The sequence below is a fragment of the Dendrobium catenatum genome, unplaced genomic scaffold (genome assembly GCF_001605985.2).
Source record: "Dendrobium catenatum unplaced genomic scaffold, ASM160598v2 fragScaff_scaffold_493, whole genome shotgun sequence".
In the NCBI taxonomy this organism is placed as follows: domain Eukaryota; kingdom Viridiplantae; phylum Streptophyta; class Magnoliopsida; order Asparagales; family Orchidaceae; genus Dendrobium; species Dendrobium catenatum.
Window position 1 is genome coordinate 169,109 of NW_021318955.1, and position 27,159 is coordinate 196,267.

Genomic DNA, 27,159 nt, shown 5'->3' on the forward strand with positions numbered 1-27,159 from the left:
ATCACCATATTGAGAGATGTAATAAATACATAGCAGTTATTTTCTAATTTAAATAACAATACAAAATAAATAAGTAAATTAAAATTTATATCACAAAGTAGTTCATATCACATTTCTCGTATCCAGACCCTTCTAACACCAGAACATATCACACATCATTATCTCAGACAGAATCTCAAAGGATTATCGCCCCTTATAACTCCTAGTAATTTCCTGATACAAATAATATCTCAAAGGATTCATACCCCTTATGGCTCTTAACAAATATAATTTACTTATATATGCACATATATCATCACATTATAACAATTAAAGAGTAATTAAGCATGTATCAAAATTTCATAATGTTGTATAATTGTAGATAATAGAAAACTCAACTAGGCAAAAATGCATATTTCTAGAAAATTATCAAATTATTAGGGGTCATATAAAATAATATTTTAAGACTTTTATTATATTACATCATTATTTTTTAACATCATGATAATTTTCTATTCAATAAAAATCTTACAAATTTTAATACCCCTGTCATAAAATTTTTAGAAAATATTCAAAATATGCATAATCATAATCTCTACAACATACAAAAAATTACGCAGTGAAAGCTTTACATGTGCAAAGTTATCCACATTTTTTGCTAACATATACAAAATTTTAATAATTTTTTTTCTAAAAATAGTACAAAAATTGAGATAGGCATAATGTGCCTTTCCCTGAGATGAACAAGTTTCATAGCTGAATGACCGATAAACAGGCTCGAAGTCACAAAAAATTTGATTTTGATTTTCTCTCTCCTCTCTTTTTTCCCTAATTCTCTTGAGCTTTCTCTAGTTGGTGGAAAACGAATTAAGGAGAAGAAAATGGCATTTAATAAAGCCATAATGACATTAGATATTTTCTTTTTAAATATTATTTAATATATAAAAATATTCTTATAATTAATTTTTAGTAGAAAATTCATAAAAAAAATATATTAGGGATTCAATAAATTATAGAAAAATATTCATAAATCGTCTAATTTTATTTAGAAATTTTTGGTGAAATCGATTTGCATAAAGGACACATGACGGTCCCAAAAATCTCACATGTATCAACATGTGCCAATTTATTAAGAAAATTCAACAGTACTAAACAATTATGAAAAAATAGAGAAGCTAAAACATAACATTATAAATGTTTTGGAGAAGGTGATTTGTGATTTGGACTTAAGATGACTCCTAAAATATATATTAACTATTCTAAGTCAAAATTTCTTATAAGAAAATTTAGGGATTTCACATAATGAGCTCAAGAGCCTAGCAAGTAATCAAATCCTATAACTGAACTCATAACATGGCAAAGAAGCGATATACATGTCAGCCGTCCAATCATAATAGTAACATTTATATGATCATGAATAATAGTAGAATCTGTAAATAGTAAAACAGTTCAATACGAAATCCAGTAAAGCAGTACAGTGGGAAACTAATAAACATGTATGGGTGTCGAATCAATAAAATAGTTATCATATCAGTACTATTAAATGGTAAATAAATTATATAAATTAATAAAATCAAAGCATCAGTAAAGATTGTCAATGTAATAAAATCCTATAGTGATGTACATATGATATTAAATTATTTTAAAATAGTATCAAATCAGTATCTTAATAACATACTTCATATATCATGTGCTTAGCATATTGCATACTCAATATTAGTATAGTGAGTTAATAATAGTAATAGTAACAGTGATTCGGTAGTAGTATCAAACAGTATTGATATCCATATATATTAGTAACAGTATTAGTACAGTGCTATTAGTAAAATTTGTCATAGTAATAACAAAGCAATTTAGTTATAGTAAATATATACATTAATAGAAAATTAATATGGTATCAGTAAAGCCATATAGTAGTAATGTATCTATAACATATATTTCGGTAATCACACTTGAACAAGTAAGAAGTCCTGACTATCACGGTATTTTCAATAATCAATAATTAATAATAAATAATCATTGGCTCAGTAAATAGAGTCGTCGCTTTTTATCCGTCGATGGAGTAATAACTCCTTATGACTCTTAATTATTGTATCATTATATCACATGAACCACTAGAAGATAACAACCAATCATAATATTTAAAAGCCTGTCAGCCCACTATCATGTACAGGTCAATTAATCTTCAACTCACGAGCCAACCAATCTTTATTTGTCTCTTACACACATTATAATAAAAGTAATACCAATCAATTATTTCCTAATCATATATACATTTTCATTTTCAATAGTTGTATTAACAATATCCTTAAATAAAAATACCCCATTTATCTACAATATAAATAATAAAAAATTCAATAACTTATATTTTACCTTATGAAATTTGTAAATATTGCAATCAAAATATTCAGGATAATCAGTATGATAACATATAAAAAGTTGTTCAGTAAAAGTTTAATAAAGTAAAAAAAATACAGTAAAATCAACTTTGAGGGGAAGTCAGAGGTTAAAATCAAATCTTTAAAAATAACGATAAGATTAGAATCACTTATAGTGACTTGAGAAATTTTTTGCAAAAGAGGCAAATCAATCTAGACACTAAAAATCAGCTTTCTTTCTTTCTCTCTACTTCGCTATAATTTTAACATGAATTCATAATTTACCATTTTTTATTATTTTTCAAAAATTTAGATTCGGGCACAAAATTGATATAAAATAAATTTGTATCAACATAAATCAAATAAAAAATTAAATCAAAACTTGTTAAATCAGTAATCAATACTTATGACACTGTCATACAGTTTATCTAATCACATGTCATTAACTCATGCAATCAATTATATATGTAAAAGAATGCACTTTGATCTACCCCACCCATAATTAATTCTTATAACTTTGGTAATAATCAATTCTTTCAATAATATTTTCATGGTACTAATTATCATGTCTAGAATAGAATTTGAAAGAATTATTATTTTATCTTTTAATTTACATAACTAAAGTTGCTTAATTTTTTTATCAATATAAATACCAACATGAATAAAATTATCAATCAAAATATCGATATATACATCTTTATTCATTTCCATTTCCCAAAAAATTAGGTGCAATACTCAGGATCTATACAATTATAATATATCTATATGGTGCTAAGCACAAATGAATAACTAAAATAACAAGAACCTGAACCTGAACCTGAAAGACCCTGGTCAATCTCATATTGCTCCCTTACCCTAACATGAAATTATTTAAACATATATAACGAGCTTAAGAGCCCAGCAAGTAACCAAATCCTACAACAAAACTCAAAGCATGACAAATGAGCAATATGAGCAATTTTTACAAAAGCAACAAAGTGATCCGGCAGCTAGAAATCGACTTTCTCCCTTTCTCTCTGTTGCGTTGCAATTCAAACAGGAATTTAGATTTTTTTTTTCTATTTCAATTATTTTTAGAAATTCGGATTGTTACACAAGCCAAGTACACAAGCCAAGCATGTTTTTCTAACTTTGATCTTAGTTCAATTTGTGCCAAAAATTAATATAATATTGATTCATTTTGTGTCCTAATATAATTCTTAGTGCAACATACATACATAATTTTAATACAAACATATATGTGCATATATATCATTATAGGAGAAATGACTTTTTGATAATAAAAAAAGGGAGATTTACATACATACCACCTAATACTATTCTGTTTACATATTTAACATCTAAAACTATAATATTACATACATACCACCCATAATTCATTTTCATATCAAATATGAGTGGTAGAAATGAAATATATGAGTGGTAGGAAAGAAATATAAGTGGTATATTTGATATTAAAATAATATATGGTGGTATGCATGTAATATTAAAATTTTAGATGTTAGATATGTAAATAGGATGTTATAAAGTGGTATGTATGTAAATTTCCTTAAAAAAAAAAAAAATCTGTTGTAAACCTTCTTGCAATAATCAATTTGCGACAAAAAAACTTGTCACAAACTTTTTGACAATTTAAATTTCGTCACAAAAAATTATTGACACGAAGATGTGGTGTAAAGATGTAAAACAAATAATTCGATCATATTTTTCAATAGCATCTTTTTGCGTTGAAAAATTGTGATCCACCCTAAATATTGTTATGCGGTATTTGGTTCATGTGATTAAGATATGATCTATAATAGTCATCAAGTTATTAAAAAATTATTCGATCATATTTATCAATTGAAAAAAGATGTCATCAAGTTATTAAAAAATTGTGATCGACCCTAACTACTAGTCGCAAATTAACAATATACATTATTTCAAATCTAATTAAAGCACGTGAAAACACAACAACAACAACAATAATAACATCAAGCCTTTGTCCCATTACGTGGGACCGGTTACATGAATCTTTTTTATCCATTGTACTCTGTTAAAATTCAAATTCTCATTTAAATTTAATAAAGAAATATCATTTCTAATAAAACATGTGATAACACGAGTAAATAAAATTACTACAAACATATATAAACTTTCGATCCAATCCCAATGTAGTTTGATTTGATTTAAATTTAGCACAATTCATGTAAAAATTGAGTCGAGCTTGGCTTATGTGATTTTCTACTTCAAATCTAGTTATGTTATAAATTATAACAACCTAATGCATGCACTACAAAAATATTATATAATTTTGTCCAACTCAATCTACATTAAGCTAAATTTTACAATTTTATCATTCTGATCTAGTGAAAGATAAGATTAAAGAGAGTCGCCTTAGATGGTTTGGTCACATAAAACGACGTCATTTCGATGACCTGATTAGAAAAGTAGAGATATTATATTTGACTTACATTAAGAAAGATAGATGAAGACCTAAAAAAAACTTGATTAGAAAATATTAGAAAATGATCTTTCTTTATTAGATTTAAATAAAAATTTGACTTTTAACAGGAGAGTGGAGAAAAAAGATTTATGCAACCAACCTCACGTAGTGAGACAAAAGCTTATTGTTATTGTTATATCATTCATAATATAACTTCTCAAGAGATCACTCGTAATACCAATCATACAAAGACACTAAATAAACGAGCTATCATATGGGGGCAAATTGTTATTTTTTCCATAGGCAATTTCTTTACAAGAAATAAAAGATCATTTTTCAACAAGCAGAAACAAAAAATTTACATAATTTCTTCACAACTTGACAAACAAAGAAGTGGATAAAAACCAATTTTTATTCAAAACCATTACCGTTTATATTCTCACATCCTTTCCATTTCTACAAACAAGCTCTGAACTACATCAAGAAACTTTCATTCTTAATATGCCATAGCAAACTGTCATTAAGGACTCAGAGCCTGCTGCATTGAACACGAGGAAAATTTATATATAATCCAAAACCAAAGGATCAAAAACGTAAGAAAATCTGCTTATCCTGTGGCTAACATCCTCTCAGTAACTGATAATAAATAAAAAGACTAAGGTTACGTTTGGGACGGCTTTCTTATTGCTTCTTAAGCAGCTTTCTAGTTCAAAATTTTTTAATTTTGTACTAGAAAGCTACTTTAAAAAACAGTAACTCGTCCCAAACGAAACCTAAATATCATGATATTGTAAAAGAAAATCAGTATATATGTATAATAACATTTGATACTGGAAAGCAGATTGCCATAGCTCAGCTGGAGATTTCTTCAGATTTTTTGGGCTTTGATAGCAAGTACCAGCCTAGTGCAGATAAACCAGTAATGGTCCCAGCAAGCACGGCATAGTTTCGATTTCGGTCGGTAGAGATGCGAGCTGTTGAAGAGCTTGGTGGAGACTGAGCAGGCTTCACATCGGCAGCAGCTGGGGATTCTGGACCTGGTTGATCTGCTGGTTTGAATCCCTGCAAAATGAACATTATCAGGTGTTGGGGGACATAAATATGCTTGGGAGCAACTTCCCTTCAAGTAAATGACAAAGATGAGGACTCTTAGATTTTAATGCATATCACAAAATTTTTATGTCTTTATATATCTAACACCTAAATTTTAATATTTATTTATACAACAACAACATCAAGCCTTTATACCACTATGTGGGGTCAGCTACATAAATCCTTTTTCTCCTTTGTGTCCTATTAAAAATCAAATTCTCATTTAAATCTAATAAAGAAAGATCAGTTCTAATATTTTCTAATCAAGTCTTTTTAAGTCTACATCTAACTTTCTCAATATAAATCAAATCTAATACCTCAGGTCGAAACTTTTAACCTTTATTATAGAAGAAAAATGCAACAAACTATTAAGCTTAATAAAAATATGATGGGCCAGCTGATTTACTTGGGAAAAAATTAAGAAAGTTTATTTAGAGAAGAAGGGCTGATTTGATTTCAGATTCGGAAGGGAATTAGGAAGATTTGCTTAGGGAAAAATGGCTGATTTAAATTCAGATTTGGGAGGGAATTATTTAGGAAAAGATGGCTGATTTAAATTCAGATTTGGGAGGGAATTAGGGAGTCTTATTTAAGACTAACAATAGAATGATTTAAAGACAAAAGGTAGCTAGCAACAATGATTGGAGAAGGAAAGTGAGGTCCTTGGCTGGGAGTTCTCCCTGCATTTGGAATTTGCCCAATTTTGATGAATTCCAAATTCATTAAAGAAAAACCTTCTGGGGTATTTGAAATCCTCTATACAATTGCATTTAGTACATTTCAAACCAAACACCAAAAAAATAAGAACCTTTTTTTTTTTTACACTCATAATATATCTATTTACTTTGGATGAATTTTATTGGTTGTAAAATAAATACAACGAAATATTTGATCGTGTTTTACTTAAATGTGAAAAAAACACATTGACTGTCATTGTTTTCCATTTGATTGAATCCGTTGTGTTATGGAGCTTCATGTGCAAAAAAATTGGTGGAAGGTTTCCACTTAGAAGCACAAATATGGCAAGATGGAAAAGGATGCAGCAACTGATGTAGATCTCTAAGTTTATAGTTGTCAGAAATGCAAAATATGTATTAATGCAAACAAACTGAGAAGCAAAGAGATGATACTAGTTCAGTAGTTCATTGTTTTTCAGCAATTTCATTTTTAATATTTATCTTCTATTAATATTGAAAAGCATGCCTAAAATGTTTCTTATAAGAATATATTGGATTCTATAATTTTCATTTTTTTTAACTTCCTATATTGGGATGACATGGCTTTCTATCAATTTGATTCTCTATTTCCTTCCTCCCAAATCATGATTTTTTTTCCAACTATGTTTGGCCCAAACATGCGATCAACAATACCTGCAGCATCTCTATTTCCTTCCCATTCCATGGGCATTTTATTATGAATTTTTTTTTCATAATGCTATAATGACTTCTATTCTTTTCTCTTTTTTTATTGTAAATCTAAGAGAATTTGTAACTTTCAATGCACTTAACTTGATCAAAATCCATATATATTTTGTCTCTTTACTTTGGTAATGCATTATATCTCATTTTCTCCTTTCTCAGCAACAAGCCAATTCATAAGTCATTCGAAGCTATAGCTTGTGATTTACTCACTACCCTCTTTGCAAAACTTAACTTTCTTATAATCATTATAAACCTCAATATACTTCAAGTTTTGCCATATTTTAAAAGAATATTTCTTTTTTTCTAGAAAAGACACTTCATACACCTCACTCTACCACCGACTCTCCTTATTGGATGATCCATTTCAAGAATCTATAAAAGATTCTATAGCAATCCTTTTAATAGAACGAATTATCCTATCACACATCATATTTGGCTCAATTAAATAATTCTAATTTCTCTTAACAAGCTAACATTGAAAGATTAATAATTTCTCATCTTTAAAATTTATCATCTTATCCTAGAGCCATTAAATATTATGATTACTTTCTATAAATTCTTAATAGATAAATTCATAAATATTATCATATGTTGTGCAGTGGACCTGTTGTGTGATAGAAAAGTATCCCTCAAACTTAAGAGAAAATTCTATAAAATGGTTGTGAGACCTACAATACTTTATGGCGTTGAATGTTGGTCATTCAAAGTGAAGCATAAAATTAAGTATTGTAGAGATGAGGATGCTCAGGTGCATGAGTGGATTTACACTTAGAGATAAAATACTAAATGAGTATATATATAAAAAGAATGGAGTAGCGTTAGAAAGAGTCTCCTAAGATGATTTGGTCACATAAAATGTCGACCTTCGATGATCCGATTAGAAGAGTAGATGCATTAGATCTGGCCTATGTTAAGGTATAGGTAGGCCTAAAAACACTTATTTAGAAAGTATTAAAAATGATATTTTTTATTAGATTTAAATGAGAATTTGACTCTTAATAGAATACAATGGAGAAGAATGATTTATATAGCCGACCCCACATAGTGTGATGAAGGCTTCATGTAGTTGTTATTGTTGTTGTATTATATGTTGTGTAGTCAAGATTTCTCCAAGAATCACTTTACAATCTTCGCAAGAATTTTTTTTTCCCTGCATAAGAAAGAAAAACCTATTTGTCATTCAATCACTTTCCTTTTGTAAGTAATCAAACATTTTTCTCATTTATTAAAGTATGTATTCATTATTGCAAAATTATAGGTTACTAAGCAATTAATATGTGCTTCTCTCATTGCATTTCTATCTCTTACCACTATGAATCATCTTTATACTATACTCTACTAGAAGCTATATGCCTATTTAAATCGACTTCAATTGCTATATTTTCTTCAAAAAAACATACATTATAATATTTTCATCAAAATCTTCTTAAATCTCTTTTTTTAAATATATTATAATCCAACTTGAGGAGCATAAGTGCTAAACACATTCATATTTTTATTACTAATAATTAACTTACTAGCAATCACCTTATCACAAAAACCATATTATCCTTAATAATCATACCTTTCAATTCTATATCCACTATTATCCTAAAGCTCATTTCAATTAATAACTTTTCAAGCATGTAGTAACTTATAATATTCCCTAATTTTCTTGAATTTTTTTCTCTTTTTCATTTAGTTTCTTATAACGCAATATTAATTGTCCACCAATTACCTTGTATTCCCATTCAAAATTAACAAATTCCCAAGTGGCAAATCAAATCATAAATTTAGACACCCTTGTTTCACCCCAATACTAGCCCATACGTGCCTACTTCTCACTAAAATCAAGTTAAGACATGATCCGTTGTTTATCAAATGTCCTAGCACTTGCAAAATTAAAATGGGATTCATTTCATAAATTTTTTCCCAAGTTTTAAGCTGGCTGTCAACCTAAAATCAATCCATAAAACATTCCCATTTGAGCAAGGGATTGACAACAACAGTAATAAAAAATGCCACAAAAAGATAATAATAATATTATTATAACAATGATAGTAATAATAATAAAATTTTCACGAAAAAAAAATGATAGTTACAAAAAATTACCAACCAATGAACATAGAGGGACCAACAACAAACAGAAGCAAATTCAAAGCAGCTGAAGTACTCAAATAAGCTCTAGCCTAACCACATCAAGGAGCCTAGTAATGCCTACAGCAAAAGGACAAATTATCTCCAACAATAAACAAACCAAATATTAGCAAAGAATGGGGTGGCGAGCTCCCATAAGGTTAAAACTCACAAAATGGTCTCTTTTTTTTTTTAAGTGCATCTTCCATATGGAGATTGCTGCAACTAGGCAATGCCATTAAAAACCATCCACCAACAAAGACTATAATTCTCATCTTGAAATTCTTGAAGTAGCTAACAGATCAAGAATAACAATAAAATTAGCTTAAGCACTGTAAGAGTTTCTTCCCAGAAAAACAAAATGCAAATGAATTCAAAGGTTCAAGCAATAGTGTAATTTGCCCAAGGAGCTACAACTTCCTCAAGAATAGTAAAGCAAATTCATAAAAACAGTAAACTCATAAATTCATGTGAGAATCGGAAATATTATGAATCAGGAATTATATTTACCATTTAGTGAAACTTGGAATCACCTACATGATCAATTTAAAAACTTTAAACAAACAAATTATAATGCGTTTGAATATTATTAAAAATTTAAACATCTTGTGCTTAAATATTATTTGCCTCTAGAAATTAGCAATGAATTAAAGCTATAATTCACCAAAAAAACCACGTGAACATACAAAGTTTTAGATAAGAACAACTATTATAATTATTATATATCTAGAACTGCTACACATGCTTAATATTTCCAAGAAAAAATCAATAAAATCTCATTAAAGCCTGTAAATCATCCACCAATACAAGAATCATGCATTGCCAATCTGATCTTATAAAAAAAACTATATTCACGAATATTCTTAGGATAAAATATTATATGCAGAAAAAAATTACAATTACAATATGATTATACATCCGCTGCCAAAATTTATACTAGACATTGTTCATGAACCAGAACCTAAAATTAAGTAAAAAATAAAAATGAAAGTTTCGATCTAAAATTAAATTTGAAAGCAAGATCATTTTTGAACCAAAATTTCAAATAAAAATGAAATATATTCCTAAACAAAAATGTATGGTGTAGTTGATAAATCGATTAAACTTTCAGATATTGTAAATCTAGATGAATTATCTATTGAAATAATCTTTACATCAACAAATCAAAGAGATATTGACTTTATTTTTATTCTTGATTTACAAATTAATAAAAAGAACTTCACAGAGATAGCTAAATTTCTACACTATTTCAAATGATTTATTAATGATAATTATCTTAAGTAAACTTAAATTTTAAAATTGTATCTTTTTGCTTGAAATAAAAAGTGCATAATTCTTCATGATTGACATTTGCACCAATTTGGTTATCTTTTTGAGGAAGAAGCTTGTCCATATAATAAATGCAACACGTATGATTTATTAATGATAATTTTAATCATCTCCTCCTCTTGATTTTAGCAATAATATATCCATTAGACAGCGTATAGGCATTTTAATATTTTTTTTTATGCGCATCATCCATTAGTCATACGCATGATTTATATGAATCTAATCATAGAAAACTTATCATTAATAATAAAAAATATATATTTATTGAAGACGTGGCATGGAGATGCATGGAATATAAATTAGGTAATAAAATAATAGTTATTCCAAACGTAAAAGATTTCTAAAGAGAATATTTAAAAAATCAAGAGCTAGAAAGATGGACCATACAAAATACTAAAATGAGTTCAGATGAATTCTTATAAGTTTGAAATCAAAAATAAATAAATAAAATCTGGTAGTAACCTAATTTTTAATATCTAATTTAACTTTATTTTATGAGCTATAAGCCAATGTCTTTAACGCTTCACTCTTTTCACATCCTCCTTCAAGATTCAAATCCAACACATCATCTACACATTTGCCAAACAAAAATATTGTGTGCCAAAAGCTATAATAATTGATGAAATAATATCGACTATTAATGATGGATAACAAATATACCTTCGGCATGGGTGCAGCTGGCCTAAAGGTGATGAATCATCTATAAGAAGCACAAAATGATTGCACATATCCACTTAACTAATATCAATTGAACAATTCAGCAGACCCAACTTTTTTCATACCGTGGTGAATTAATGCTAACATCAAAGAGCATAGTCATCAAAAACCGAAAATGTGTGTTGACACAAATTAATTGAAACTTCGAGAAATGATTTTATTTTATATTTATTTTCAATCTCGGTTTTTATCTTCATATTTTGGCAAACATGCCCATGATGCTCCTATTGGCTCAAAAAAAAAAACGGTGTGTAGGCATGAATCCCTCTTTGTAGACATAGGATTTCATTCTCCTTAAGTCAAATTATACTTAACCAGATTTCCTCTAAGTATTGTCAGAGTTTAGTTAAATCTTAGTCATTACTTTATATGAGCGCAAGCACTCATACTTAATTATCTCTCTTAACACGTAAGAGAGAACTTTCAATTAAGAATGAATAATTTAGGTGTTTTTAGTCTCAGTTGTGGGAAAATGGAGGTAAACTCGATCAAAATCTCATTGCTCCGTCGTCTCGGATATACCGTAGGTTTCAATCTACCAACAATAGCGATCGTTGATCAGTGTCATAGAATCTGATTAGCAGTCATGGGTTGCCTTCTCTAAGAAATCCCCAATAAACTGAAATGATTATAGGTGAGTTTGTAATTTTATGAAAGTTTGGGATTTACATCTGTTAGAATACTCAGTAGTTAATTAAATATGGGATTTATGAATTCATTTAGAAGTTACCTGATTGTTCAAATTAGTTTGGAGCTTACGACTTTCGTTGAAAGTAGCATAATGGTTTTAGAAGTGGGACTTACGGCTTTTATTAGAAGTAGCCCAAATAGCATGCCTTATAACTTCCTTTGGAAGGTGCCTGACTATTTTGGATAGGTTTTACAGCTTCTGGATTTCAGAAGTAGCTTGAAATTGGGTCTTACAACCTAACTCTATAAAAAGGTTGCTCTTAGTTTTGATTATTTGTGTTTTATGGTTGTTGCAAATTAATTTAGCCCTATAGACGAAGCTGCATAATATTTTAATTTAGTCGACAGGTCTTATGACTTCCTTAGAAGTTGTCTGTAGGTTTATTTTTTAGAATTTTAGGGTTTTAGAAATTTCCCTGAAATCACGAACCTAGTCCTTTAGCATAAACTGCTCGTAGATTTGTAGGATTTACTGCTTCCCTTTGGAAATAGCTTGATTATTTGTTTGTTTAGATAGGTTAGACAGTAGTTACTTTATTTCAATTCTATTTTTACACTAGTATTTGGTTTCAATACATGCTCTTCTTAACACTACGATAGTTTATTTCACAATACCTGCTTTTCTTTCTTATACTAGTACCCTATTTTACTTTCAATATCGTACTTTACTTTCCAATACCATGTTTTACCTTGAGTACTGTAGTTTACTTGACAGTACTAATTTTCTTGATTTTGTTTGCTCGAAGGAGTTCATGCTGCTTAGGAGCTTGCCCAGGAGCATTGAAGAGGTTTGAGGGTTTGTATAATAATGCAATCTAGATTTTATATTAGATCTAGGGGATTGAGATTTCCCATGCATGCAAATCTCCATCGTTAATTACATCTCAGATGATACTCAAGATTACTCTCATTTAAGGACGATATTGTGCTCTAGAGTGGTATTAGAAATTTGAGATCATGCATAAAGTTCGAGGATTGGGGAGGGGGAGTTAACCACAACTCAATATGAGATCTAGCAATCAATATTTGAATCAAATTGGGTCTAAAGACACCAGCATGGATTTAAGTGGTTCAGGGGTATTTTTATATAACCACTGGATTTTGTAATACATAGGGCCTGTTCGACTCATATCAAGAGTAAACTATAGGCATAAATTATGGCATGGCCAAATCAGTGAGTCTAATTTTAATTCCCAATACAATTTCAGACCTTAGGTTATACAAGTGAAATCATTTGAGTGTTATGAATATCTTCTAAGGCTATAGTTCATATAGGACATTTTAACCAAGACCATTCAAAAAGGCATATTACTTAGGCTAACACTGCATGGTAGAGAAAAATTATGTGCCTAAAAAAAAGCCCTCAAGTAGTAAATCTTGAATTGGCTCGACCCCAACATAATTGGCTCCAAGAAAAAAAATTAGCACATGGGTTTGTGATTTCGTTAATCCGACTGAGTGAGAATTTGGCGCTAAATTAAGAGCATACATCCTTATATTTGGCAGAGACAACCTACTATACTCAAAATTCATATATCTGAGACAACCTCAGCTGAAAAGAATGATTTCCATTGACGAAAACAAAACTTTTTTTTTTTTTTTTTTTTTTTTTATGAAAGCAAAACTTGCATCTTTATGTTTGATAAGGGTATCATCCATATTTGAGGGACTTGCGAGGATTTGAATGGCACCAATTTAAGGGCCAGGCTATAACTTTAATATAAGAGTAGTCCAAGAGCTGTAACTTACAACCTTAGGTTTGTAGGCAGTTATAATAATAAGTTCACAACCTTACCCTATTAGCAAGATGCTCATGGGTCCATTGCAAAAATTGGGCTTCAAGGTTGTGTGTTTGTATGCAGCACCGGCAAGGATTTGACCTGACCAGACAATAACGATAGGATATGTAACCCTAGATTTATAAGGACAACAGATGGGAGATTTAATCATTTTGGAACTACGATTAGAGTAGCAAGGCTTACAAAACTTCTTCTTAGACAAATTAATTAGACCAAGACTTACAACCCTAGGTATGAGGGACTTTCAGTGTAGATCATACCACTTAAAGATCAAATCTAAGAATGGGAGCTACAAACCTATCCTACAAATATGATGGGCAACAAATAGGAGCCTATAACCCTATATTGAATATGTCCTGAGAGGTCATAAAGGCTGACTACATTAAATTTGGCTTTATTTTAACTAATTTGACACGGTTTGAAATAATTGGATTGGATTGTGAGAGATACAAATACAAGTTATGTTGTGTACTAGTCAACCTACCAAAGCCCACACAAGAGTTCTAGAGCTTGGGATACACCGTGCTAGTCAATGTGCCACACATCTAACTTTCATGACCTGTGAAAACTCCTACTGGGATTAAAATTATTTGTTATTTTGAAAGTGAATAACTCTCTCCTTTTGCTACTCTTTCGAGATACCATATGGGCAAGCTTAATTTTAAATTTGAAAGTCCAATGCATTTGCAAAATTGACCGAGTTGGCAAGGCAATTTTGAAAAGCCACATTTAGTATTTTTTATATGAACTTGGCCCAATCATGGTTGCAACCAATGATTGGATAATTGGCTTAAGGCACTCACATTGAACCATGCCCCAAACTCATATTCATCTCTATAAAATGAAGTTGACTCTCCAAAGAAGTAGAACTTAATCCGCAGGCCATCAAGAAGCAATGCCAACTATTTGATAGAAAATAAACTCTACCCCTATGTAACACCTCCATCAACCAATCTACGCTGCAAATCTAAATTGAATGGCTACATGCCTTCCCTTACCTCTCATTACACCATCTCTCCTGATACACTATTACAGCTCTTTAAGGCAACCTAGCCCACACTAGATAATCCTGATACAAATGTTCAATGAACAAGGATGCTGGACACCAAGCTAGTACTCCAACAGAGTCAAAAAAGCATCGGTAATCTGCATAGGTTGAGATTAGATTTCCAAGGCATGGATAGCCCAGGAAGGAGGAGATGGCTGCAGCTGCATTCTACAATGCAAAACAAATTCAGCTAATTTGGCCACATTTGTTTTGCAGGAAAAGCTGAGCAGTTGAGATATCATCAAAATTTTATTTTACATCTACTTTAATTCATAACAAATAACAATAATATTAAAATACATGCAAATATTTTATTTTACACTTATTTTACTTCAAACCATTCAGCACCAAAATAATTATATACATTAGACGGAATGGCATTAGGTTAGGAAGTCATAGTTAACTAGAGAACCATCAAATTCACAGGAATTGCATTTGTAAGCTAGGTGTTTGTTTCTCTTTTCTTTAATATGTTCAGTGGTAGCCTTTATATATATATATATATATATATATATATTTCCCCCCACTACACGCGTGGATGTAGAGTTGCCTGGATGTAGAGTTGCCCTCATAGAAATCCTACTCTCCTATAGAAGCCTATGAAAGCTTCAAGGAATCAATACCTTGATATTAAAACTTTAACATATACCAAGAATATATACCATTAATACAAAGAAAGGTTAAAATGAACAAGCAAATATCGAGAACCGTAGGGATGTTAATACTACCTTCCGTGCAAGCTTCTCCAACTTCTCCTTCTCAATTTTCTGCATCAGCATGGCAGCTAATTAGTGAAACTTGTGATCTAAAAATGCAAATAAATCTAGCCTACAAGTTTCTATCAAGTTCAAGTTCACAAACTAACTAAATTAAATGGATTTAATAATATTCAAATAATTTCCGTTAAATAAAAGGAGAGACAAGTGACTCATTACAATATAAAAGGAAAATAAAAAAAAAGAATTGGAAATAAAGAAAACCAGTAAATTATTCAGCCTGAGGTTTACCTGAGTTAGAAATGACATGTTCACTAAAGATCCAAACTTTTTTTCTCTTTTTTTTCTCATCCCATACGTCTGCTATTCTCACTTTTTGCATTTTTATAATTGAGTTAAATAATGATTGTAGATATATAGAAAATACAAAATTAAATCAAATTTTAATAAGAAGCTAATCTAAATTAATAGAACTTTTAATAAATTTTTTGGATAGTTCTTACCCAAGAAAATAATTCATTTAGATTTATATTTTATCCATCAACCAATCCATTTTAAATGTTGTGTTTACCAAGAAGAATAAACAATAATACACACACCTATACCGCACACAAAACCTTTTCTATCTTCTTGTCCTAGTGAATTTCCAAGCAGAATGTACTGACACATGTTGCCCCGTTTTTCCTCTTGTCATCTCCACAATGTCCATGCTACTTATTAACTAATTTCTCTCTATACAAAATAGTTTTGAATTACTCCAGGTTTACCATGCTTTAACCTTTAAGTTATTCTATACTCAGTTCGCAAAAACTAAACATGACTGCACCGCATTCTTGTTCCACTTTGACTTACGTGATTTCCTTCTAAGTTAGAGTAACATAGCAGGAGAGATAATGAAAGACACAAGTGCTTAGAAGGAGAGAGAATGCTGCCACCAGTTAAAAAAAGAGAAGACAGAGGAGGAATCTACGAATAATTCTTATTTTCCACAAATGATGGCAATAACGTCCTCAATACCTAATTTATAGAAACAGGAATTGCAATTCAAATTTAAAGCAAATGATATCTTCAAATTGAAATATAATATTATCATATGTTCAAAATTTAAAACTAAGATAATCCAAAAGAATAATTTTTTTCATAAATTAAATCAAATAACTCTAATAAATTCATGAAAAAGTTTGGTTCAATTAGAACTTAGTCTAGCCATGATTCTTGAGTTAGGTCTACGAGTTGCAAAAACTCCCTTAGGGGGCCAAAAAAAACTTGCCTGCAAAGAGTCAGAATTATGATACTCTTCAAGTAAATACTGTCATCTTTATCAAATCTTAATTTGTGATCCAAAAGCTTTCAACAGGATATTTATTGTCCAACAAATAAATATTTATGTACTCCAGAGTCACATGTAGTAATTTCATCAATAATTATTTGTTCAACATTGTTAGTCTGTGTAGTGACAATAAATGAAAGTATCAGGGCAATAACATTATTTACCGAAGTAGAAGCTACACTCATAGAAAGATTTTTTTTAGGTTCAAAATATATGGAAAGTGATTTGTAAGGTATTAGATCTTCAATGTCGAACATAAGGCCAAAATAAAATTCCTGAGGTCAGTTGAGAATTTTATATAGAGGCTAAATCTTGTGTGGAGCCTTTTAAATGTAAATGGAGGAAGGTATTTTGGTATGAATTCTAACATGTACAAAATCACCTTCATTAAATTCCTACTTTCTTCTATAAATATCTGATATAGTATTATGCTTCTCATTTTGCGTAGCAATTTGTAATTTTATGCTGGTATGATGCATATGCTCAATAAAAGATGCATAGACTGAAAATAAGTTGGATGTTGGGAAAATGACATAAGATCTAAAGGCCTTCTAAGGATGCATACCATAACCAACTTCAAAAAGATATTTCTTGGTAGTATAATGCATAAACATGTAAGATAACTCTGCAATAAAAAGCATTTAATCACATGTGCCTAAACAATCATCAATCAGACATCTTAGTAGATTACCAAAACTCATGTTGACCACTTTTGTTTGGTCATCAATTTGTGGCTAAAAAGCAGAATAAAAGTTTGTAGTACAAACAACTTACATAAAGTCCTCTAGAAGTGGCCAACAAAAAAATATATGTTACGATTAAAACAATAAAATTAGGAAATCCAAACAATATAACAATATTTTTGAAGAATATCCTTTCTACACATGAGGCGTCAATAGTTTAGAGCCTTGTTTAAAACTGCACAATATGAGAGCTTTCCTTGAGGCCCACCTCAAGGCAATTCTAATAAAAAATGTCTTGAAGCTTACACCTTGAGCTTCTTTAATGAGGCGTGCAACTCAATTTGGCTGAGGTTCGCCTCAAGGTACGTCTCACTTCATTGGCATGAGGCTTACGGCTCATCCTATTTATACATAATTTTTATTAAAACTTATCTAAATCTTAAACCAAAGCCCCAAAAAAATCACACCTTCATGCACCCCCAAGCCGCAGTAGCTTCCTCTCGACTACCTTGACCTCCAACCCGTCGCCTCCGCCACAACCACCACTGTCATAACTGTCGTTGGGTTTACTTGAAATAGCACACCACCACCTCCTCTAAAAGTTTTCGAGTATTACTCTCATGTTTATGTTGATGGCAAATATTTATAAAAAAAGAAGATAACTCAAATAAATGAAGAAGAAGCAGATTGCAAGACGTTGGAATCCACATGATGAGACAGGGAAGTGACCAAAGTATTATGATGACGACTCAAATAAGGACCCCTCAGTTATGATATTGCAGATGTTTTTTGAGTTATTGCCAATTATTTTACATTTCTTTAGGAAATAAATGTTGATTTGTAGGGAATTGAAAAAAAAGGAATTTAAAGCCGAACTTGAAGTTATATGATGTTTTTATGCACTTCTTATATTTCATGTTATTTTTCCCATGTAATATTTGGATGTAAATTCTATTTCACGCAATTTATCACTTATTACTTTATATTTTGTATAATTTTTGTTTCATATGTATGCCAATTTATTACTTCATAACTCAATAGAAAATTAATGTCTTTCTTTAACATATTATTTGGGCATTGTATAAAATTCATTTTTAGCATTTATTTTCAATTTATGAAATTTAAAGATTTTGAGGCTTATGCCTCAAAGCGCATTGAGGCTTACGCTTCGTTTCATAAAACGAAAAATGCCTTAATGCCCAATTGCATAATTTTAAACCTTGGTTAAGAGCAAGCAATGAAAAAAGCCATCTAAAAAAAATCTATAAATCATAATGAACACAGAATCAGGCAACAAGTTCTAGGAAAACCTAGAATAAATTCATACTCAAATAAGTTTATGGAGCATTTGGGATGAGTAAAAGAGTATAAAGTCCAAAAGGCTGTCTAATAGCCTAGTGTAAAATTGTGAAACAACACGATTGTTATCATGCTGTATTGAAGGTCAATAGAAATGTTATGAAACTAATGTGAATGTCTTATCTCACACAAGGTGTTCAATTAATCCACCAACCTATACTTCCCAAATAAAAAAATTAAAAAAAAAAAAACGAAGTGTATAAGGTACATAATAAAAAACCTTAAACAGAAGCTCATTATCAATTTAAATTCAAATTAAGTGATTGTAAATAGTGTCCTTAATAGAATTAAACATGAAATGAAAATGCTACAAGAAACTCAATCATTCTTCAATATATCAAATCAAGCTACCTTAAGAAAAATAACATCAACGGAGAATGCATGTGGCTCAAGGTATTTATTAACATGTTATTTGCATCTTAACCATAAAGGTGAACTATTAAAGATATTTAACCAAGTTTGCATGCCCAAAAATTCAATCTTTCTTTGTTACAAATATTTTATTGACTTGTGGTCTAAATGTAACACACTCTCAGGATAATAGATAGTATCTACAATGTCTAAGGGCTTGTACAAAAGCATGAAATTCATGATCATACGTCATGTATTTTTGCTTTACAAAAATCAATTTTACTTGCGTATGCCACTGGACAAGCTTCTTGGTATTGAACATTGCAAACAAGAGCACTAGAAATATCACAAGATAGTTTACAAAAGGCTTTGAAAAGTAAGCTTAAAAACTCAAGTTGCAACCATCACTTCTTTGATGGTGCAAAGGCTTTTTGTTTAGGTGTCCAATGAAATTTGATATATTTACGTATATCATTCAATGAAGCCATAAAGATGCTAAACCTCTTAATGAATCTACACTAGAAAGAGGCTAAATCATGAAATTAACAACATTAATTATTGACTTAGCCTGAGACAAATCTGCAATCACCTTACCTTACCTTAATGAGATATACAGAAATAACTAAGAGATCATTAAACTCAATAAAGTAATACTGGATTGCATGATGAATACTTATTTAAATCAATAAAGAACCTTTAACACAAACTATAGCCAAAACTATGCGCAATAGATGGAATAATACAATCAATAGTGGTATATTATGCCCTTGAGAAATTATATAACAATGAGGTAAGACTCATTGACGCCCAACCATTCTAATGGTGGCAATAATTAAACTGTAGTTTATTGGCACTTCTTTTTCAATTTTACTCACATTTTAATTGATACTACAATAACAACAACATCAAGCCTATATCCCACTACGTGGGGCTAGCTACATGAATCATTTTTCTCTATTGTGTGCTATTAAGAATTAAATTATCATTTAAATCTAATAAAAAAATCATTTATAATATTCTCAAACCAAGTCTTTTTAGATCTACATCTACCTTTCTTAATATAGGTCATATCTAATACATCTACTCTCCTAACCGGGTCATCAGAAGGCCAATGTTTTATGTGACCAAACCATCTAAGATGACTCTTCTAATCTTCTCTACCATTGGAACTACTCCAACCTTTTCACATATATACTCATTTCACATTCAATCTCTAAGTGTAAAACCACTCATTCACCTGAGCATCCTCATCTCTGCAACACTTAACTTAATTTTATGCTTCTTTTTTAGTGGCCAACATTCTGATCCATAAAGCACTATAGGTCTCACCAGCATCTCTTAGAATTTTCCTCTAAGTTTGAGGGGTACTTTTCTATCACACAACAAACCCGAGTACTTTTCTATCACACAACAAACCCGATGCATTCCTCCACTTCAACCATCCAACTTGAATAATAAATAAAATTCTCATCTATTTCATCCTCATTTTGAACAATAGACCCGATATATCTAAAATATGCACACTTTAAATAACTTGATCACCCAATGTCACAATCACACCACTAAATCTATTTATGCTAAAACACTCTATGTATTTAATTTTAGATCTACTCAAATAAAAAACTTTAGAATCTAAGATTTCCCTCTATAATTCAAATTTTCTTTCAACTCTCTCTAGTCTTATCAACACAAAGAATATCATCAGCAAAAGGCATATACCAAGTTACATCCTCTTGCAAATGTCTAGTAAGAATATCCATGACTTAAAGCAAAAAAGATATGGACTTAAAGCTGATCTTTGATGTAATCCAACTTAAATAGAAAAATATTTGGTCAAACCACCAGTGTTTGAACACAAGTAATAGCTCTTATATAAATATCCTTAATAACTTGAATATAAACATTATTAACTCTTTTTTTTTCTAGAACTCTCCAAAGCTCTTCTTTTGAAAGTTTATCATACATTTTCTCTAAATTAATAAATATCATATAAAGATCCTCCTTACTCTCTCTATACTTCTCCATCAAACCTCTCAACAAATTTATAGCTTTCATAGTAGACCTACCTGACATGAATCCAAACTAATTTTGAGAAATATTAGTATCACGTCGTAACCTATGCTTAATTACTATCTCACATAATTTTAATGCATAACATATTAACTGAATTCCTCTATAATTCACAAACTCTTGTGCATCACCATTATTCTTAAAAATAGGAACTAATGCACTCATTCTCCGCTCATCTAGCATCTTTTTTAGTCTTCAAAATAATATTAAGAAGTTTAGTGAGTAAAGAGATTCATTAATCTCTTAAGCATTTTTACACCTCTATTGCAACATTAACAGGTCGTCAAGTCCCACTAATATAATTCACGAAGTCTTGTGCATCACATTTATTCATAAAAATATGAACCAATACACTCCACTCTTCTAGCATCCTTTTAATCTTCAAAATAATATTAAAAAGTTTAGTAAGTCAAAAAACTCCTTAATCTCCTAAGAATTTTCACACCTGTATTGGAACATTATCAGGTACTACTACTTTTTTACACTTCATTTTTCTTTAAAGTCTCTCCAATTTTGATTTTAATAAGACGATGAAACATAAAAATCTTTATTTTCATTAATGGTGCTAAGGTCACTAAAATCAATCATATTCACACAATCTCATTGAAAATCCTATCGAAATATCTAATCGACCTACGTTGAATATCCTCTTTTTTTAAAAAAATATATTTTTTTATCATCATCATTAATGTATTTCACTTGAACTAAATCATTACTTCTCATATCTATTTGCTTGACTAACTTATATTTAAATCTTTCACCCTCATTAATATCTAATTTATTAAATAAATCAATAAAAACTATTTTTTTGTGTAACATATTGCTTTCTTAGTCTCTACAGTCCCCTATATATATTTTCCAAATTTTCAAGCTTTTACATCTAAACTAATTTTTATAGGAAAGCTTTTTAATTTTAATCTTTCTTGCACTTTTTGATTCCACCACTAATTATTTTTATTATTAAGATTTTTTTTTTCCTTTTTGATTCTCTATGCACATACTTTGCAACATTCTTAATATCACTAGTTGCTTTTTTTTTCTCACATAACATCAGCTTCCTCATGAATCAAACAAAATATTAAAATCTTAAAACTTATTCTTAAAATTATTTTTATTAGAGTTTTTTTTAATGTCTCTATTTAATCCTAAGACAATTTTTTTAGTTTATCATTAATATTTCACCCTTCATCTTAAAATCAAAAACTAATAAATGATGTTGAATACATAAACTTTTACTCAGAATGATTTTACAATCTTTGGAATCTAAAATATCTATTTTTCTTATAAGAAAATAATTAATCTAAGTTTTACTATATTCATTCTTATAAGTGATGAGATGCTTCTATATTTTCTTAAATAAGGTATTCATAATAACAAAATCATAAGCTAGAGCAAATCCTAGCACCTTCATTAGTCACACCAAACCCATCTCCATCATGAATACTTTTAAAATTTTCTACCACTCTACCAACATGTCTATTTAAATCTCCACCAATAAAAACTCTTCCAACAAGAGATATACTTTACATCATTTTTTCTAAATCATTTAAATTTATAATTTTAAAGGCATATCCAAACATACTTGAGGAGTATAAGCATTTTTATTATTAATGATCTTAGCATCAACAATAATTTTTAAAGCTATATTTTCAACTTCAATTATATTAATTTATACAGTACTATCCTTGAACTCATATTATAATCACACATACACCATTTCAAGTATGACTCTTATCTGAATACTATAGTTTTAAACATGAACTATCAATCTTCTTAGTCTTTTTCTCCAACTCATTTAGTTTTTTGAATATATAGAATATTTATCTTCCAATAAATAATAATATCTATTAATTTCATTAATTTGTCTGTAAAAGAACTTATATCCGAAGTTTTTATCCTAATTCGAGTTTCATAGACTAACTTTTTCGCCCACATCCATCCATGATATGAGAAACTTTGCTTATTTAACACTATACCCGAGTGTCAGTGCAACCTTTTCGTTATATTGAGGTCATACAGCGCATCGCATACAGGAAACGCTCTAGCATTAACGCAATGTATTAAAATATTTATGTCATGATTGTTCAACAAATTGTATTCTAGTTGTCGACTACCCGATGAAGCCCTTTATTTTTCTCATCTAAAACTTTCACATTTTAATTGGTAAAGAAAATAAATATTTTTCCAACAAGTTTTAATGATCCCAATCTGATATAAGGGGTCCTTAGAGTTTAAAGTACAAATTTAGGCTCAATCATAAAGATCAACATCCGCATCACAAGCTAAGAGCGACCTAACACAATGTTAGCAACAATAATGGGTACCATGTCGTGCCATATATTATTAGAATAATGCCTTAAATTGAATTGATAGAAAACATATTTTAGTGACAACCAGATATATAATCAACTCATCCAATGTTGAAAGGATTTGGATGTGGTTCAACCTTGAGAGTGTACTAGTCAAAGTGGCATATGTTTATAGTACTTTCATCTTATATAAATAGATCATATCTCTTAAAACGCAAATCATTATTTTTTTATTGTGAGACCATGAACCATCTTGGTTAGGCACTAGCTACTGCACGAATAATAATAATCTATGTTTCAATTAAAAGTGTAGTCATTTTTAACCCAAACGTACAACATGTTACTTCACCGCTTCAAGTGTTTTAGATTGTGCATTAACCTGATGTGCCAACATATCTAACTTCTGTTTTAGTTGTTTACAAGCAAGTAACATGATGTAAAGGGAATCTTTGTTAACGAAATGGTTTAACACTGCATAATGTGATTAATGAATTTAATTTATGCCAACCATAATAAGGATTTTCTAGAATTCAATATTATGATGATAGCACAACAATCATGCAATTTGTTCCTCAAATTAGAAAGGTGGGCAGTGCCCTAAATTCAGAGAAAGTTGTAAGCTTTTAATTAAAAGGATTTCATAACATTCATAACATGCACAAATTTTACAACGAGCAATATTTAGGGCAACGGACAATTTTAGAGTTCGGTGAATATAATTAATTAGATGTATTGAGTTGATGTAAGATAGATAATAAGCTAAGCCATTCCATTTTCTAGCATGAGTAATAGGCAAACTTGAGTATGTGTTGCATAGAATCAAAATTTTTGAGTTGAATAAAGATTGAATTTCACCTCACCTCCACGAACAAGTAGTACTTTAAAACACGATTTCGATTAAGATAGTGCATGCTTCACACATGAATACTGAGGATTACACAACTACAATGTACTACGAGTGCAACAAGTTTGCATGCATGTTTGAAACAACTGATAAGTAAGTACGTGCAGGGATTTACAGAAGTATTCTATAGCACGACAAGCGGATGATTGCAGTAATCAACGATATTGGATGGCAAGAGATGTGAGTTGCAGCTCTAATACCAAATCATGGTAAAGCAATGTAGAAGAAGAGGAAAGGAAAGGCTCTGAAGTAAAGAGAAGGATGCCGTCATTTAGAGAGAGGGAGAAAGAAGAAATCTTAAAATTATTTCTAAAATTTCTACTTTTAAATAGAAATTGGGAATTGAAAATAGTGGATGATCAACATTAAATTTCAACTGTTTAAGAAGGTTTATAAATGTTAAAAGATGTCTGAGAATAAGATATCATATCCTTCTAAGAGAATAATACTCTCAAAGGATATGCTTTGGTGATCTACTATCATATACTGCAACATCACTTTTCTACATAATCTATGATCAGTAAATCAAGAAGGCTCGAGGAAAATATAAAGACAATAGCTCTTCTTTCTTTGTTCTTCTCCTGTGGAATGATAGCGAAAGGAATAATACCAGGGCAGTCAAAAACAAAGTCGATAGGCATTTGATCGCTGTTGTTTCTAGCATATTTGGCTGCAAAGAGATTTTTTTCTCTACTGTAATCTTAGAAAGGATGTTCAATAAAATCCAAAGAAATGTACCTCCAACCATTGACCTCGCAGGATTTTATATTCAGAACCTATGTAAGAATCAGAACTTAAGCACCAATCCTTAGACTAGTGTAAGAAAATAAAAAAATCCTAACATCTTCCGTCGATCTTTTGAGGTATTAAGTAGCTAACAGTGACATGGTAAGCATAAAATATAAAAAAGAAAACAATGATTTATAAATAATACAGAATAAGCATATCATAATGCGAAATGAACCTTGATGTACACGTTCTCCGCCGCTTTCTCCTCTTCGCTAAGGATCTTCCCGCTGGAAGAGAGTCTGCGCACAAGGTACCTCGATGTGATCCTCACAGCCATAGAAAAGGCTCCCGAGCTCTAGGAGACCGGAGCTACCGGAAAATCAAACCCTAATTTTACGATGCTACCCGACTTTACCCTCAGTACTACTGAATCCAATAATGCCGTAAAAACTAAAAACACGGGAACCCGAGATCCAGATCGAATAAAAAAATCCAGAGAAACGAGAGAGAAGCGTAAGAATTTTGGAATGACATGTGAGCCATTTTATTATGCCATTTGGTTGGGTGAAAAAATATGTATCTTATACAAAATTTAAAATAAAAGAAATATTTTAGAACTATTTGGATCATTAAATATAAGTTTTATTAGGTCCGGTGTCCTGACATAGCTCTACATTCGGACGTCAGTAAAATGTTGCTACATGCTCTTACTCTTTACCGCAGCCCGACGACCCTACCCGAACCGAACCCGGGATTGCTATGTAGTGGCTGATTTGTGCAGACCGTGTATTGATAGGTATTGCTCGATATTGCTCGGCAATAACGAGAAATATCATTATGTCAAGACAAATACATAGCAATACCGAGCAATACAGAGCAATACGAGCAATACCGAGCAATACCCCGGTTTTGCTAGGTATTGCTCGGTATTGCTAAGTATTGGTCTTGACAGAGCGGTATTTCTCATTATTGGCTGATTTGTGCAGACCGGGTATTGATAGGTATTGCTCGACAATAACGAAAAATATCATTCTGTCAAGACAAATACCTAGCAATACCGAACAATACATCGGTTTTGCTAGGTTTTGCTCGGTATTGCTAAGTATTGGTCTTAACAGAGCAGTATTTCTCATTATTGTCAAGCAATACCTAGCAATATGCGAACATAGCAATACCGGGTTCCGGTCCGAGTCGGGTCGTCGGAGAGCGCGGTAAAGAGTAAGAGCACGTGGTGACATGTTATTTGCTTCCGGATGTAGAGCTACGTCCGGTTTCCAGACCTAATAATTGTTCCATTGAAAAGGATATGCATAAATTATTATTATTATTATTTTTTTATAAAACTGAACGCTTGCAAGAAAAGGTTTTTTTAATTAAAATGAATGCTTGCAAGAAAAGCTGTGACTGGGGTGACCGATGGCTAGTGGTAGGCAGTAATGGGGCGGTTGGCAATCATGTGATTGGCGGAGGTAGGATCGTTGGTTGGGTGCCACCAGTGGACGGTGGCGGCAGGGTGTAGGTAGTGGGCATGAGATTATGGTTGTCGTCGGTGGTAAATGAATTGCTTAAGCAGTGTAAAAAGTTCTCGATCAAATTGGTTGAGAACGTAAAATGAGATATACAGTATTTATTTTACTTTATTTTGGATTTGTTTTTCATCCAACCAAACGTTAAAAGTAATAAAATAATGCATTCATTTACTTTGCATTTACTTT

At 30.6% G+C, this 27,159-nt stretch overlaps 1 protein-coding gene across 1 annotated transcript; it reads right to left on the bottom strand.

Annotated features, from left to right (window-relative positions):
- Positions 1-5,176: 5,176 nt before the first annotated feature.
- On the bottom strand, positions 5,177-25,936 carry LOC110108142 (uncharacterized protein At2g27730, mitochondrial). The gene is made up of 3 exons (XM_020838655.2): positions 25,680-25,936; positions 15,722-15,760; positions 5,177-5,844 (listed from the first exon to the last, which is right to left on the bottom strand). The coding sequence occupies exons 1-3, from the start codon at positions 25,779-25,781 to the stop codon at positions 5,635-5,637; spliced, it is 351 nt and encodes a 116-aa protein (XP_020694314.1). The 5' UTR covers positions 25,782-25,936; the 3' UTR covers positions 5,177-5,634.
- Between the last annotated feature and the right edge of the window lie 1,223 nt (positions 25,937-27,159).